We start from the raw sequence: 14,434 nt of genomic DNA on the forward strand, positions 1-14,434 counted from the left end.
AGGAATTGAGGTTAGAGCTGAAGTGCCCAGACTGCAGTGTGTTTGTCCTGGGACTTTTACCTGTGTAGCAGCAGAATCTTTCTGGGCATCGAGTGCTTGAATCTGCCTTCTGAAGAGCTCAATCACGGCATCGTACACCAGCTCATACTGCTCCTGCATTCCAGACAGACAGACAGAAACTGTGACAGCCAGCACCAGTGGGACCTGTGAATGGCCACCTCTTCCCAAGCAAGCATCACCCCGAGAGAAGGTGCCTTTCCTGTCCGTCAGCAGGGTGTGAATTTCGAGAAGAGGCAGAAGCCACAACTCTCACAGGGCTCACACTGAGGCATCTGGGGGCTTTTGGGTGTGCAAACAATACTGTTCTGCATTGAGCTTCCTCTTCACTCTGTTGCAGCTGAGGAAAGTTCCTACTTTATTGCCTGGACAGTCCCTGGTTTCACAGTGTAAGCATTTGATAAATCCCACTGTGAGCACTGACCCAGCTGTCCACAAGGAAATGTTCACCTACCAAATCAACTTCTGCCAAATCATTGTTCTGCTCAGAAAAGGGACTTTGCACAACATCTCCACACCCCAGCTCCCAGCAGCACACAGCTCTGGGTTTCCCTGCTCTGGGAAAAGGTGAGGGGCCAGCATGGAGCAGTGGTGATGTTCCCCAGACACACCTTGGTCTGCACTATGCAGGGTCTCTGTGTGCGCATCTCCTGGATCAGGTTGAAAACACTGAAGTTCACTGGAACAATCTGGCAAGAAGAGAAAAGACTAAATGGTTTTAAGCTAAAAGAGAAGAGATTTGGGTTTAATGTTGGGAAAGAATTCTTCCCTGTGAGGGTGAGGAGGCCCTGGCATAGGAAGCCCAGAGAAACTGTGGCTGCCCCTGGATCCCTGGAAGTGTCCAAGGCCAGGCTGGAGAGGAGGGACTGGAAAGAGAAGATTTTTAAGATCCTTCCAACCCAAATCTTTCTATGATTTCTATGATTTCTCTGATAAAAAAATTACAGACAGGTCTAATTCCATCTAACTTCCAAGTCATGATGCACTTCAGAGCACTGTCTGAAATCCAGGCCTGCTACTGCAATAATTTTTAACAGAGGCCCTGCTTAAAGTGCTATTTTATTTATTACAAACCATTCTCCTCCCTCCTGTCTCACACTCCACAGAAAATACCCTTTTTATAACAGCTGTGGGCAGCAGGAAGGACATGACACTGATTTCCCAGCTGGATGGGTCCAGGGAGCTGTGGAGCAGGGCAGCTCTCCTCTGAGTCCCACCTGCCCTGAGGCTGGGGATCACTGCCTGTACCATTACTGGAGAGTCAGAGTAACGCAAGGGGTTTGGAAACACTGAATATCTGATGTGTGAGTGTGGAGAGACAAAGACAGTAAAGATGTATTGAAGAGTGAGGGTCAGCACAGGGCCATGTGCTGTGAGCTGAAGGCCTGAATGAGCAGTGGAGGGGGATTTCTGCCCCACTGGGGTGAAGCTGTCAGTGCCTGAAGAGAGAGGGGTGGCACAAACTGGGGGTGGGCAATCAGCACTTGGGCCACTGCTGTTCTCCATGGGGAGCTCCCACCCCCCTGAAATCCCCCTGAGCGCAGTCAGAGGGGCTGGAGGGCAGAGGGAAGGCTGGGGAGGGACAGAGGGGCGCAGGGGCCATGGAGGGCACTGAGGGCTGGCACTCACCCCGTCCTTCAGCAGCTTCTGGGTGTAGTCGATGGCGCAGATGACGCCGGTTCTGCCGCAGCCGGCACTGCAAACACAGCACAGGGCACAGCCTGGGCACAGGGCACAGCCTGGGTGCAGGGCACAGCCGGGGCATGCTGTGCTTCTCACAGGGGTGTTTGGAGAGCACCCACAGCCACCTGTGACCCTGCTGTCCCATACACATCCTGCAGACCCGCGGGATGCTGCAGCTTCGGCCCACGCAGGGCTTCCCTGCTGGCAGCCAGCTCACCCACCTGCAGTGGATGCAGACAGGGACCCTGTCATCGGGCTGGTAGCAGCGAATGTCCCTGACGAGGTCCAGGATGGGCTTGATGGAGGAGGGCACGTGGTGGTCTGGCCAGTTCTTGTAGTGGAAGTGGAAGATGGTGCGGGCTGCCTGCAGGAGAAGAGCAGTGCCAGGGTCTGGGATGTTGGCACAGCAAGGGGAGCTGGATTTCTGCTCCATCCCCAGCTCCCATCTGCAGCAGCAGGCAAAGGGCAGAGCAGCAGTTTGTAGTTGGTTTTATGACATCCTTGGCCCCACTTACCCAGAGCCTGATTTGCCATGACTGACAAACAGCTTCAGAAACTGAGGTCTGAGTTAATGAATTTTTTACTTCCTTTGTTCCCTCGACTGCTGTCAAATCTAATTCAGCAGCCTGAGCAATGTAAAATTTTCTGCACAAAACGTACCATATTTTAATATATTATTTATATAACAAAGCCAGCCCAGGTACATTTTCTGCCTTGACCTTTCCTCCTTACCTCATTCAGGGTCACCTTTAAAGTTCTAATCACATACTCATTCCTCTTCTCCTCAGCCTCCTGCAGAAGAAGGAGTCAGAGTCAGATTTTCTGTGGTTCCCGGGGGTGGGACAGGCTGCTGGGGTGGCTGCACTCACACAGGTGATGGAGAAAGGGCCACAGTGCAGGGGGGAGCCGTCCACCTCCGCCCAGTAGCGCTCGCATTTCTTCTGTTGGGACAAGCACGATGTGTTTGGTTATTCCCCACTGGCCCTTTTTCACTTTTCAGTACAAAATTCACTCTGGGAAGAGGCTCAGCTCTTGCTGCTGTCCAGCTCCAGCCTCCCCTTCCTTGGAGCTGCCACTGTGGGATTTCCCTTTCCAGAGAGATTCCCTACGCTGCTGGAAATGGCTGAAGAATTTCATGGAATCAGAGACTGGTTTGGTTGGAAGAGACGCTAAAGATCATCTCCTTGCACCCTCTGCCATGGGCAGGGACATCTCCCATGGGACCATTTGCAGCTGGACACCCAAAAACCAGCTTATATCAAACAGAAATCACTGCCACTGATGGGATTTAATAAAAATCTGCATCTCTCACCTTGCATTCTGTGACACACTACTCACCTTCCCCATTTCAAACTCCATACAAGCCATGACCACGACCTGCAGGAAGAAGGCTCTTTAGAAAAGGCTGAACACGAGTTCACACTGCCTAATCCAGGCAGCAAAATTAAACTCATCTCTTGTGGGTGCTTATCAATGATAAGGAATTTCTGTGCACTGCCTTCCCCTGAGCCCCAACAAAGGACTTCTGGCTAGAAGGACAACTTTCCTTAAAAAAAAAGGGCATATAAACTTTATGTCTAAATATAAATCTGCACCTTACCAGGACTTCATACTCCCAAATCATCCTCCAAAAGTCAGTGACAGTAGTGGGGAGAGGACCCTGGGTTGCAATGTATGCTCTTGGCCCATAGACACCCTGGAACATTCAAACCAGACATGGACACGTCTGTGCATAGTTCACCAGCAAAAATAAAGTCATTCCTCTCTCTGAATTTACTTCTACCAGCAAGCCCACTAAGCATTTAGAAGGATTTCACAGAGTTGAATTTTGGGCACATAGATTAACTCACACAATGGTGTGCAAACCAAAGGCAGGGCCAAGCTGGGGAGCTGGGATTGAGCTGAGATCTGCTCCCAGAGACCAGCACCAGCTCTTACAGCACCTCTGGGAGCTTGGAGGTGATTTGGCCACAGCTCTGTTGCTGATGGCCAAAGAATGAGCTGTGATCCTGTTGGGAAGGTCTGATCCTCTGCAGACAGGTTACACGGAGCCCTGGGCCACGGGTCACTGAGACGGAGAATGAAAGGAACTATCTATCTATCTATCTATCTATCTATCTATCTATCTATCTATCTATCTATCTATCTATCTGTCTGTCTGTCTATCTATCTATCTAACTGTCTATCTATCTGTCCATCCATCCAACCACCCATCTATCTATCCATCCATCCATCCATCTGTCAGTCAGAGAAGGGCTGTAGGCCCAGGACAGCCCCAGGACTGGTGGAGCTGCACATGGAGCACTGTCCCACACTGATCTGCCCTGCTTCTCGCCCCAGCAGCAGGTCCCCACCGTGCAGCCCTGCAAGGTTTCCTGCCTCTGCACTGGTTTCAGCCCAGGTGACTCTGGCCACAGGCAGTTTTGCACCACTGTCACCCACCAAAGGCAGCAACGGCGACGAGGAAGTTGGGGCTGAGAACCACAAAGTGTTCCACCCCCAGCATGAGCGTGTCCCTTGCCCTGTAGCCCGGTGCCTCTGTGCTGCCCAGGGGCTTTCTGGAGGGCTCACTCATCTCCTTCCATCAGTTATCCTTGAGCACAGCTCAGAAACTGCTGCAGAGCCCCCAGCCTGCTCCTCCCGGCACCACCAACACCTTTGCAGGACAAAACACCACAAAAGAGGCAAACCTTGATGAAGTTGGCATTGATGTAATGAGAATCTGTGTCTGACGTAATCAGGGACAGCTCCACTCTGCTGTGGTCAACTGCAAAAGCAAGGGCGGCAGTCAGTGTCTGTCCCTCAAGGTCACTGCGCCCTTGGAGGGCAGCACCAGGGGCTCTGGGGGAGCATTGATGTCAGAGAGCCCATCCAGGGTGGGTGGGTGGCTGTGCAAGCAGCTGATGTCCCCCCACACCTCCCTCAGCCCTGCTGCCTACACACACAGGGAATGGACAAGATCCTTTTGGAGAGTGGGGGAAGTTTTAGGGGAGAGCTGCAGGTGCTGCCACCACCCCATGAAATGCTGATCCCCTCTGACCATGCAGCAAGCCAAGCCCAAATCCACCCAACAGCACTCCAGGCTCACACCAGGTCTGTGGGGTCAGACACAAAGGTTTGAAGCTGGACTCGATCCTGGAGGTCTTTTCCAACCTTAACGATTCTGTGATTTACTTTCTTTCCCAAGTTGGAATGGACAAAAGAGACAGTCTGCTCTGATGCTGGGACAGAGTCCTTTGGAGACCACTGCACCAAGGGAAGCCTCAGCAGGGTTTGCCTGTTGTCTGCTTTGCACATCATGGAGACATCACTGTCCAAAGGCCTTTGAATGCAAGTGGCTACAGTGCTAACCAGAAACTCTCAAGGATTATCACTGGAGGCTGTGTTTCCTAGGGGATGGAAGTTCTTCTGTCTGTAGAAATATCACAGAATATCCTGAGTTGGAAAGGACCCACAAGGATCGTTGAGTCCAGCTCTCATCTCTGCACAGATCATCCCCAAAATCCCACCATGTGCCCGATGGTGTTGATTTGTGCCAAAGTCCTCCAGAGCAGGCACTGCAGCAGCCAAAGCCCTAAACCTGAGCAGCAGGACTCAAAGCCAGTAGACAGCAGTGAGATGCTCACATACAACAGCTGTGCAGGCAGGCACCAGAGAATGAGAACAAGAAAAGCAAGAGAAACAAAAGACTGAGTAGGAACATGTGCCATTTCCAACCTACAAGGTAAGATGTCCTTGTATCTGTTCTTCTTGACATTCTCTGGCTGCTCAGACGCTGCTGTAGGGTAGATTTTATCCGATCTGTACTTTGTTGACTGTTTCTTCAGCTTCTGTGATAAAAGAGTGGAACAAATTACAGCAGACATGCTGCAGCCAGCTCACTACTAGAGAGCACATGAAGGTCTGCAGGGGTCACATTTTCTACCACCATCAATTCTTTCCTGAGTGGCTTTGCTCAGAGCAAGAATAGAGACAGAACCTTCTGAGAGCCTTGTGAAGGATGGAAAGTGTGTGCTGAGGCAGTGCCCACACGTCGGCTCGTGAAGTGACAAAAGCATCTCACAAGTGAGAGAGGCCCAGGGGAGCCTCTCAAATGGCACCCAGATCAGAGGAGTGACAATGTCAAAGCACTTTCAACAAGTGATGCCAGAAAAGACAGGTAAATCTATTGATTTTTCTCACTTTGGTGGAGATGCTCCCATGTGTAGCTGGAAGCAGCGATGCTCAAGTCACAAAGGGAGCAAAAGCAGCTGGAGCAGAGGGGCTGGTGAAAGACAAGGAGTTCTGGGACAGACCCTTTGGGCTGCAAAGCTCTCATCTCTTTCATTTTAAGGATAAAGCTGCAGCACTCACAGGGAGTTAAAGCATCTTTCTCCTGGTAAAGCACAGAATTTTATTTCACTGCCACCAGCTCCTAAATAACACACACTATTTGTTACCAGTGCCCAGCAGTGCCCAGCTGTGAGACTGCACAAACAGAAAAGGGGATTCTAATGAAACCCTATCATTTATAGTAACACCACCAGAATTTGCACATAAAAATGCTTGGTCCCACAAGGAGAGGGCAGGAATTGGGGTGGAGGAATGGCATGAATATATCTGCCATGTTTGGAAATAAGCCAGCATGGTGGCCTGCTGAGGCCGCTGCCTTGCAAAAGCAGCCCCAAATCAGGTGTCTTTGAGATCTTATCCCATGAAACAGGAAATGCAGCCTTGACCATTTCCACCTGCCATTTTGATCAGGAATGAATACATCAGGCTGCTGGAGCCAGCCTGAGCAGCAGGGCTCAGAGCCCACAGCCTCACACACACAGACACCAGGCAGAGAGAGGGGAAACTCAGCAGGCAGTGACAGCTCTTTGTTCCATGGAACAACAGACTGTCACTGCAGGCTCAGATTAATCACTTCCCTCCACCCCAGACACCTGAAAACCAAGAACTCAGCTTTCCCCAAGTGTTTGAAGGGCCAGATTTTGCTGGTATGACAGAGCAGGGCTGGAGCTGGTGAGACCCAGAGCCCACGGCCAGGGTCAGTCCAGTGCTTGACACATCTCAGATCTCACAGTTTTACCCTTCCCTGTGCCTGTGAGAGCTGGGCAATGTCACTGCCTCTCAGAGCAGCCCAGCCAGCCTGTCAGAGCCTCCAGCTGATACACCAAGGGCCACCTCCAGCCACCAGCTTTAGCATTGGCATCTGAGCCTCACCCCTGGCACCCAAACCAAAAAATATATCAGAGAGCTCACAGATTCAGGGCAATGCAGGACACAGGGGGAGGTGGGAGCCCTCAGCATTTTGTGCAGCTTTTGCCTTGAGGGAACAAGAAAGCAGTTTCCAGGAGGGGCCAGGAGCACTGCACACAGATCCCAGAATGGTTTGGGTTGGAAGGGACCTTAAAGCTCATCTCATTCCACCCTCTGCCACGGGCAGACACACCTGATGCTCTCCCAGGTTGTTCCAAGCCCTTTCCACCCCGGCCTTGGACACTTCCAGGGATGGGGCAGCCACAGCTCCCTTGGGCAACCTGTGCTCTATAGAAACAAGGATGAACTAAGGCACGGCGAAACCAGAGATGCCTGGCAGGAACTTGTGTGCCACAGGTCTAACAATGCAATGGGGAGAAGGGGCAGAGGCTCCATATTCCTCCCTGTATCCCCAGCTATGTCACCAGGGCCAGAGGCTCCATATTCCTCCCTGTCCCCCCAGTTCTGTCACCAGGCAAAGCGAAACCATGTCCCGACAAGTGCATTCACCAAGCAGAAAACAGGAAGCACTCTGGTGATTAGTTAAAAAGCAAACAGTTCAAATGCAAACTACTGAATTTCTATCATGTCTTTACATTCCTCTTGGCCCAGTTAACTTCTGGGTGTCTGCTATAAAACTCCTAAAAAATCTCAGTCACAGGTTTGAGAGGTGACCGAGCGATTCCCTCCGACATGAGCTGAAACACTGAGCCAAGCCTTGAGAGAACTCACCAAAAACTCCTCTGCAAACTCTCCTCTGTTGAGCTTCTTGCCCTGGGCCCTTTCCAGGTTCTGCAGCAGGATCTCCCTCTGGTCCATGGTGCCGCAGTGTGCCTGGCCTGGCCCTCCTGGGACGGGACATGTCAAGTGATCCGCAGCGGAAGGCGCCGCCGGGGAGAGCTGCCTGTGGTTTTCTGACTTCATCACAGCCCCAGAGGAAATTAGTGCGTGGCAGATAATCCTGGTCAAACAACACAACACACAGCACAGGGCCCTGGCACCCTCTGCTCAAACCAGCTCCACTTGGCACAGGGTGGGCAGCACCCAGGACAAGGGGAGGGACATGCTGGACACCACCACCACCCCAATTCCTTCAGCCATCCCTGCCAGGGTACCCAGGGGTGAGAACTGTGGAGCATTCACATCCCAAGGGGCTGTGCTTCACTAGGAAGGCTTCAAACCTGGAATGCGGCTGGAAGAGTCCATAAAACAGCATGGAAAAGCCACAGCACAGTTCCCCTTCATGCTTTTAATGTAGAATTCCAGAATGGTTTGGGTTGGAAGGGACGTTAAAGCTCATCTCAACGGGCAGGGACACCTTCCACTACCCCAGGTTGCTCCAAACCCCTCTTTGGACACTTTCCAGGGATGGAAGTTTTCGTGTTTCCCACATCAGCTCTCCCTGAGGGCAGGAACACAACACAGCGGTGGGAGCTGTCAACTGCTACAGCTGACTGGTGATCTGCCCTTGAGTCCACCTGCAGGTTCACCCTTCACAGTAACTTGGCATTTGAGGCTGAGATTAATTATTGCCCAGTTGCTCCCTAAAGCTTTGCTGCAAGGAAGGTCAGAGAGAAATGCCCTGTTGGGCAGAGCTGGGCTGCAGAGCTGCCCTGATCCACAGATCACTCCATCCACAGTCCTGAGGGTTGAAGGAACAAGAAACTCCAGAAATCAGCCAAGAATGATTCACGTTTTTATTAGGAAAGGCAGAAGTGTGTTTAACAGTGACAGGGTTTCAGTGAAGTGCATGGAAGGCACAGTGCCATTTGAGGGTACAATCAACGCATTCAAAGAAAGCAAAAATGACAAGAAATCGGGCACAAGAGGGTTAAAAGAAGCTCGTGCTCCTCACAGAGTACCCTAAAGCCCTGTTAGATCAATCTCACTGTGTACCTCACCCTCAATCAAGGAGCTGGGGGAACTTCAGAGAGGGCAATTCTCACCTCAGTAACACATTTCAATGAGAAACCCACATCTGTGTGTCTTGGAACATGCTGGCTCCAGTGAGCAGGATGTCCCCTGCCTGCCCTCCTCTGGCACAGCAGGGCTCTGCTCACCCCCAGGCAAAGCTACCACTGAAATCAGACAGCAAATTAAAACAAATCTAAAGGGGGCCAAGACTGAAATATTCTCTTCTCACTGCACTGTTCCTCTTAATGTGAGAGAAGTGGCAGAGTCCTGGTGCCTCTGGTGTTTGGTTTGGGTTTTTTAAAATTATTTATAACTCTCAGGAAAAAAAACCTCTGCAAAACACAGCCCTGAATTCTGCTCAGCTCTGGTTCCATCGGTGATGTTTGTGCCTCATGACACCCAGCACGGATGCCACCAGTCCTGTGACTCACACCAGAGTGACCCAGGGGGAGGGCAGCCCCTTCACCCTGCCCTGCTCCCCAGCTGCAGCTTCCTCCACACCACCCAGGCTTTCCAGGTAAACTGGAAACTCTGCAGTTTAAAACTACCAAACCAGCACTGGGTATGGCAAAAGGAGCCAGAGAAATCAACTTTTCCTGTGCCCTGAGCATGCATCCTGCTGGGAGCAGGGACCAGTCAAGACTCCAGTCCAGCCACTGCCTCCAGGACTGTCCTCAAGGCTGAGATGAAGGACTGCAGTGCCTCTGGCTTTGCTTCATTTTGCTTCACCGAGACCTGCAGCTCTGAATCTGCTGCCTGAAGCAAGAGCTCTGTGAGGAAGAGGCAGCCTGAGTCATCCTGGGCACTCAGATAAGCCTTCCAGGGCTGGGCTCCTGCTCTGCTCATGGCAATGGTCTGGATGTGCACCACACGAAGGGCTGTCTGCATGGTGTCTGCATGGACAGGCCCACACCAGGGCAGACAGAGCTGGCAGCTCGTGTCCAGGCTCAGCCAGGTCTTCTCAAACTGTTCTGCACTCAGGGAAACATCAGGAATCAAGCTTAGGCTGCCTGCATCAGGATGAGCCTTGAGGAGTTCTTTGTTCCCTTCAGACACTGGAGCATCAGCATGAACCTCGAGGACTTCCTTATCCCCTTCAGAAACCAGGGATTCTGAAATGCAAGCACAAACACTTGTGAGATGCAGCTCCCAGCTCCACAGAGCCCATTTGATGGAGCAGAGGAATCCCAGTGCCACCAGCAGCGTTTCCTGGGCTAGTGAGTGACCAGCCACACACTGCACACCAAATTCCCAAAGCACTCTGACCTTCTTCCCAGATGGGAGAACATCTTGGCTGCCCAGAGCAGCTGTGGCTGCCCCTGGATCCCTGGCAGTGCCCAAGGCCAGGCTGGACAGGGCTTGGAGCACCTGGGACAGTGGAAGATCCCTGCCCATGGCACGGGGTGGAATGAGAGGAATTTTAAAGCTCTCTCCAAGCCAAACCATTCTGGGATTCTGTGTTCTGCTGGCAAAGGGAGAATGGCTCCCAGAGGAAGGGGAGGCAGGTTTGTTTACCTGTGTCTCTGCTCCTGGAGCCAGCAGCAGGAGAGCAGGAGAAGGAGGGTTCCACAGGCTGCTGAGCGGTGGCGAGCGCCCAGCGCTCTCTGCCATAAACTGTGGCCAGAGTGTTGAACTCCAGAGCCCAGGCATTGACAGGCTGCTTGCTCTGGTCCCCCAGGAGCCCCAGGGAGGGGTCAGACTTGGGGCTGCACAGGACCCTCTTCACTTCCTCCACGCCAGCCTGCAGAAGGCGGTAGTAGAAGAGCCCACGGTCCCGCACGGCCATGTCCTGCTCCTCCTCTGGAACACAGACAGCAACCCATGGAGAACCCTGTCGGCCACACTGCCCCTGAGCACTGACACTAAACTATTAAAAACAGAATTCAGGGTCACAATGCAAGCCTGCTTACGGGCAGACAGCCCAAAGGACAAGGGGGAATGGTTTAAACTAACAGAGTTCAGGGATGGATGGGATGTTGGGCAGGAATTGTTCCCTGTGAGGGTGGCCAGGCCCTGGCACAGGGTGCCCAGAGAAGCTGTGGCTGCCCCTGGATCCCTGGAAGGCCAGGCTCGACAGGGAAGGTGTCCCTGCTCAGGACAGGGGGTGGAATTAGATGATCTTTAAGGTCCCTTCCACTCTGATTCCATGACTCCACACTCAGCCAGCCATGCCTAAGGCATGGAACCACCTGGAACCAGCCTGGACACCGACACAGCCTGGGATCACAGCCAGAGCAGGTCCCTGGGAGCTGTGGGGACACGGGGAACCCACCAATGCAGAAGTAGAGCAGCCTGCCCAGCGTGTCCTGGCACTCAGCAGGCCGGGCCAGGAAGAGCCGCAGCAGCGCCGTCAGCAGCTCCATCTTCACCGCCGGGAATGACTCCGACCTCACGTTCTCCACAAAGTCCTCCAAGACGTAGGGAGCGTTCGGGATCTTCTCCCCATGGGTGCCCAGGAGCCAGATTAGTGCTTGTTTGCCCTGAGGGAACCACAGGAACACCAGCAAACAGCTGCTGTGTGCCACGTGTTGGCAGGAAATGCTGGGAGAACAAACCTGAGGATTTCTGATTTTTGCCCCCAATCTCAAGGCAAAGGGAAGATGGACAGTCCTTGTCCACCCTCCCCCTCACCTCGCTGTCCTGGATGGTGTCCTCACAGCCTGGCAGGGCCTGGCACACGGCATCTGTGCACTGGGGACACAGCCAGGCCAGGTCCCGGAAAGCACGGACCACAGCTGCAAGGAAAACAAGCTTTCAGCATCCCCCCAAAGTCATAAAAACCACTAGGGAACAGAAAAAGAAATCATTTCAAAGCTCTCCACTCAAGGGGCTTTGCAAATCTCAGCCAGGAAGGTCAGTGCCCTGCCTGAGACTGTGATTTGAGGCACCCTCCTTCCCAATCCCATGACACTGCATTTGTCAGAGCAAAGCTGCACCAGGCCTAAAATAGAGCACTGAGACTTCAGATTGTTCCTCTGCTGGAGAGCAGCCTCTCTTCTGGCCACTGCCAGCCTTTAAAAAGCCTCTGACTCATGATGCTTCAGACACACGAGGTTAGGATGACAAATTAAAGCTGACCCCGATTCAAAATGAGGCTCTTGAACTTTAGGTCAAAACTTGAAAGGTTTTGCTGCCCACTCAGACACAAAAACAGCTCCTGAGATGGAATGCAACAGCTGAGTGCAAGTGTGTGGTTTTCAAATCAGAGAGCAAGACCAGTTAAAGGAGAACAGCAGGAACAGCAGTGATGTGAAGGTGGATCTGAGGGCAGAAGAGAAAAAGGAAGCTTGGGCACAACTGAATCAGACTATTATGTGAGGAACAGAAATCACAGAGATTTAAAAGATCTATTAATCATCTTGGCTCTCAAACAGACAGTAAAACATCTCTGCTGAGCCCCTCACTCCCTGAGTCAGCAGGTGGCAGCCAAAAAGAAGCACGAGCACAGCTACAACCATCTCCTTTTCCAGAGAGAGCAGTTCCTGCAGAAGGAACACACCTCATACCCTCAACCCACGTGGAAAACTTCCACCTGAAGGTGCCAATTAAACTGAAAGCCAAGTGCCTTTGAGTCTGGGATCAGGAGCTCCAGCAAAGGCACCTCCTGAGAGCATAAACCAGCAGCAGTGGTTACCTGAGGTGATGTGCTCCTGCTGAAGCCCCAGAAGCTCTGTCAGAATCCCCACACACTGCTCTGTGTATGTCCTGGCAATATTGGCTGCAAGGATGCCAAAAAGACATGAAAATCAACCTTCTATCAGAGTGAAACAGGAGTCCTGAACCCAGCCACTCACCACAAACTCTCTTTAAGGGAACAGTCTCCCTCCTTTCCTTGCTGACTACTATTTCTGAAAGTGTGGCCAAACGAGCTTGTTCTCCACACCAGGAACATGTTCTTTTTTTTGAGGCCATGCCTCAGAAGATTTTAGAACTTTCCTTAAATTTAATAAATTAAAAAAAGCATTTTATCATCTCCAACTTTCTCCTTAGGAACACTGTAATAATTCACCTATTTTTAAAGCTCACAAAACCAAAACTATCACCTGAACTCTGCTCCCATCAGAACTCAAAGGACAAGCAGGTATTAGAGCTCTCCACTCCCTGCACAGCTTCACTGAATGCTCTGAGGCTCATTAACAAGAAGAAATGACACATTTTCTCTAGAGCATCTGCTCACACGTGATTCAAGCACTTTCTGCCCAGCCTGAAGCAGCTCAGCGCCAGGACTCCTGAAACAATCAATGCTTCAGAAACACTCTGACACAAACCACTCCTGGGCAGGCTGCTGCCTGTGCTGCTGCAGCACAGAGCAGTGATTTGGTGCTTGCCCAGGCACCCCTCAGCAGAGCACAGCCCCTCTGAAAGGTGCAGGGCTGCAGCCAAGGCAAGGCAGAGCTCTCACCTATGGCAAAGATCGCTCCCTGCGCCAGCTCCACCGACACATCGGTGCAGTAACCCTTCAGCTCCTCCAGCACCTGCTGCACGTTCTCATCGTTCACCAGCTCGCACAGCACCTCCATCTTCTGGCATTTGATGTAGTGGGGCTCCGAGTAGGAGCAGAAGAACTTTTTGTAGTGGCTGCTGAAGTGGCCGGGCAGGCTCCGGAGGATCTGGCGCACGTGGCAGAGCGCGGTGAAGCAGAGCTCCCTGCTCTCCGAGGTGCAGGCAGACAGCAGCGGGCCCTTCACCCGCACCAGCACGTCTGCCTGCACATCTGGGTACTCCCTGGCCAGCACCAGGAACAGCTTGGTGGCCGCCATCACCACGCTGGGGCTGCTGCTCTTGAGGTAGCCGTCGAGCAGGTTGAGGATGTCGAAGAGCTCGTCCTCGCTGCGGGGTTTGTAGCGCAGCAGGAAGGTGAGCACCTCGCTCTGCCCCCACTGGTCCAGGTCAGGCATCCTGCCAGGGGCACAGGGGCACGAGTCAGGGAGGGCAGGAACATCTTATGTCCCCCAGGAACTGCCTCTCTGCATAGAAAACATGAGAACAAGAGAAGCCTCCAGCACCATCTTAATGCCAAAGAAAGCAAACCTGTTGAGGAGATGATGGGCAATGGGTTTGTTGATGACAACACCTCCCTCCTTCTTCAAGATCTCTTCCAAGGCCCTCAGGCAGTTCACGACCACAATGGGGTCCTGGTCACGAAGCAAGCTGTAGAGCTCATTCACCAGAGCGCCATCTGCAAAGCACAGAGCTCCTGCCATCAGGATCTGTTAGCACACTGCAATTTTCTCAGTCTTTCATTCACTACCCTCCACTTTCTCTCTCCTTCTGCCCTGCAGCCATGACAACACAGGGGCAGCACAGGGACCCCAGGACAGCCCTGAAGGCTGAACGCACACCACGAACACATCACCTGCACGTCCCCATCCCCACGGCCACCAGCCCAGCCCCACGGCCACCAGCCACTCACCCACTTCGCAGTCCCCCTGCATCTTCACCATCTTGGCACAGCCCAGCACGGCCGCCCTGCGCACGTAGGACGCCTTGTCCCGCAGCCCGCTCACCAGAGGCTGCTGCAGGTACTCCTGGATCCCGG

General features: G+C 52.6%; 2 protein-coding genes across 2 annotated transcripts in view; both read right to left on the reverse strand.

Moving 5' to 3' along the window:
- The window catches only part of PTPN22 (protein tyrosine phosphatase non-receptor type 22), a 14,891-nt gene extending 7,076 nt beyond the window's left edge, over positions 1 to 7,815 (reverse strand). Inside the window, exons 1-11 of the mRNA XM_014310512.2 lie at positions 7,714 to 7,815; positions 5,462 to 5,570; positions 4,431 to 4,507; positions 3,341 to 3,436; positions 3,079 to 3,117; positions 2,610 to 2,681; positions 2,473 to 2,532; positions 1,962 to 2,104; positions 1,687 to 1,753; positions 669 to 746; positions 61 to 153 (exon numbers count right to left, since the gene is read on the reverse strand). Of these exons, the coding sequence (XP_014165987.1) occupies positions 61 to 153; positions 669 to 746; positions 1,687 to 1,753; positions 1,962 to 2,104; positions 2,473 to 2,532; positions 2,610 to 2,681; positions 3,079 to 3,117; positions 3,341 to 3,436; positions 4,431 to 4,507; positions 5,462 to 5,570; positions 7,714 to 7,800 (921 nt within the window). The 5' untranslated portion in view covers positions 7,801 to 7,815. The remainder of the gene's footprint in view (positions 1 to 60; positions 154 to 668; positions 747 to 1,686; positions 1,754 to 1,961; positions 2,105 to 2,472; positions 2,533 to 2,609; positions 2,682 to 3,078; positions 3,118 to 3,340; positions 3,437 to 4,430; positions 4,508 to 5,461; positions 5,571 to 7,713) is intronic.
- Positions 7,816 to 8,664: 849 nt separating this feature from the next.
- On the reverse strand, positions 8,665 to 14,428 carry AP4B1 (adaptor related protein complex 4 subunit beta 1). The gene is made up of 8 exons (XM_014310522.1): positions 14,309 to 14,428; positions 13,927 to 14,074; positions 13,298 to 13,794; positions 12,530 to 12,613; positions 11,527 to 11,630; positions 11,168 to 11,375; positions 10,411 to 10,695; positions 8,665 to 10,007 (listed from the first exon to the last, which is right to left on the reverse strand). Exons 1-8 carry the CDS (start codon positions 14,337 to 14,339, stop codon positions 9,532 to 9,534), a joined length of 1,833 nt encoding a protein of 610 aa, XP_014165997.1. The 5' UTR covers positions 14,340 to 14,428; the 3' UTR covers positions 8,665 to 9,531.
- Between the last annotated feature and the right edge of the window lie 6 nt (positions 14,429 to 14,434).

The sequence above is a fragment of the Geospiza fortis genome, unplaced genomic scaffold, assembly GCF_000277835.1.
Source record: "Geospiza fortis unplaced genomic scaffold, GeoFor_1.0 scaffold422, whole genome shotgun sequence".
NCBI classification, from domain to species: Eukaryota; Metazoa; Chordata; class Aves; order Passeriformes; family Thraupidae; genus Geospiza; species Geospiza fortis.

Excerpts from the sequence above, each read along its gene's own strand:
- AP4B1 (XM_014310522.1), bottom strand. The coding sequence starts at position 14,339 with ATGGTGAAGATGCAGGGGGACTGCGAAGTGG. Across the intron at positions 14,075-14,308 it reads GCAGGGGGACTGCGAAGTGG|ATGGCGCTCTGGTGAATGAG; the intron begins GTGAGTGGCTGG and ends TGTGCTTTGCAG. Across the intron at positions 12,614-13,297 it reads GGGAGCGATCTTTGCCATAG|CCAATATTGCCAGGACATAC; the intron begins GTGAGAGCTCTG and ends GCATCCTTGCAG.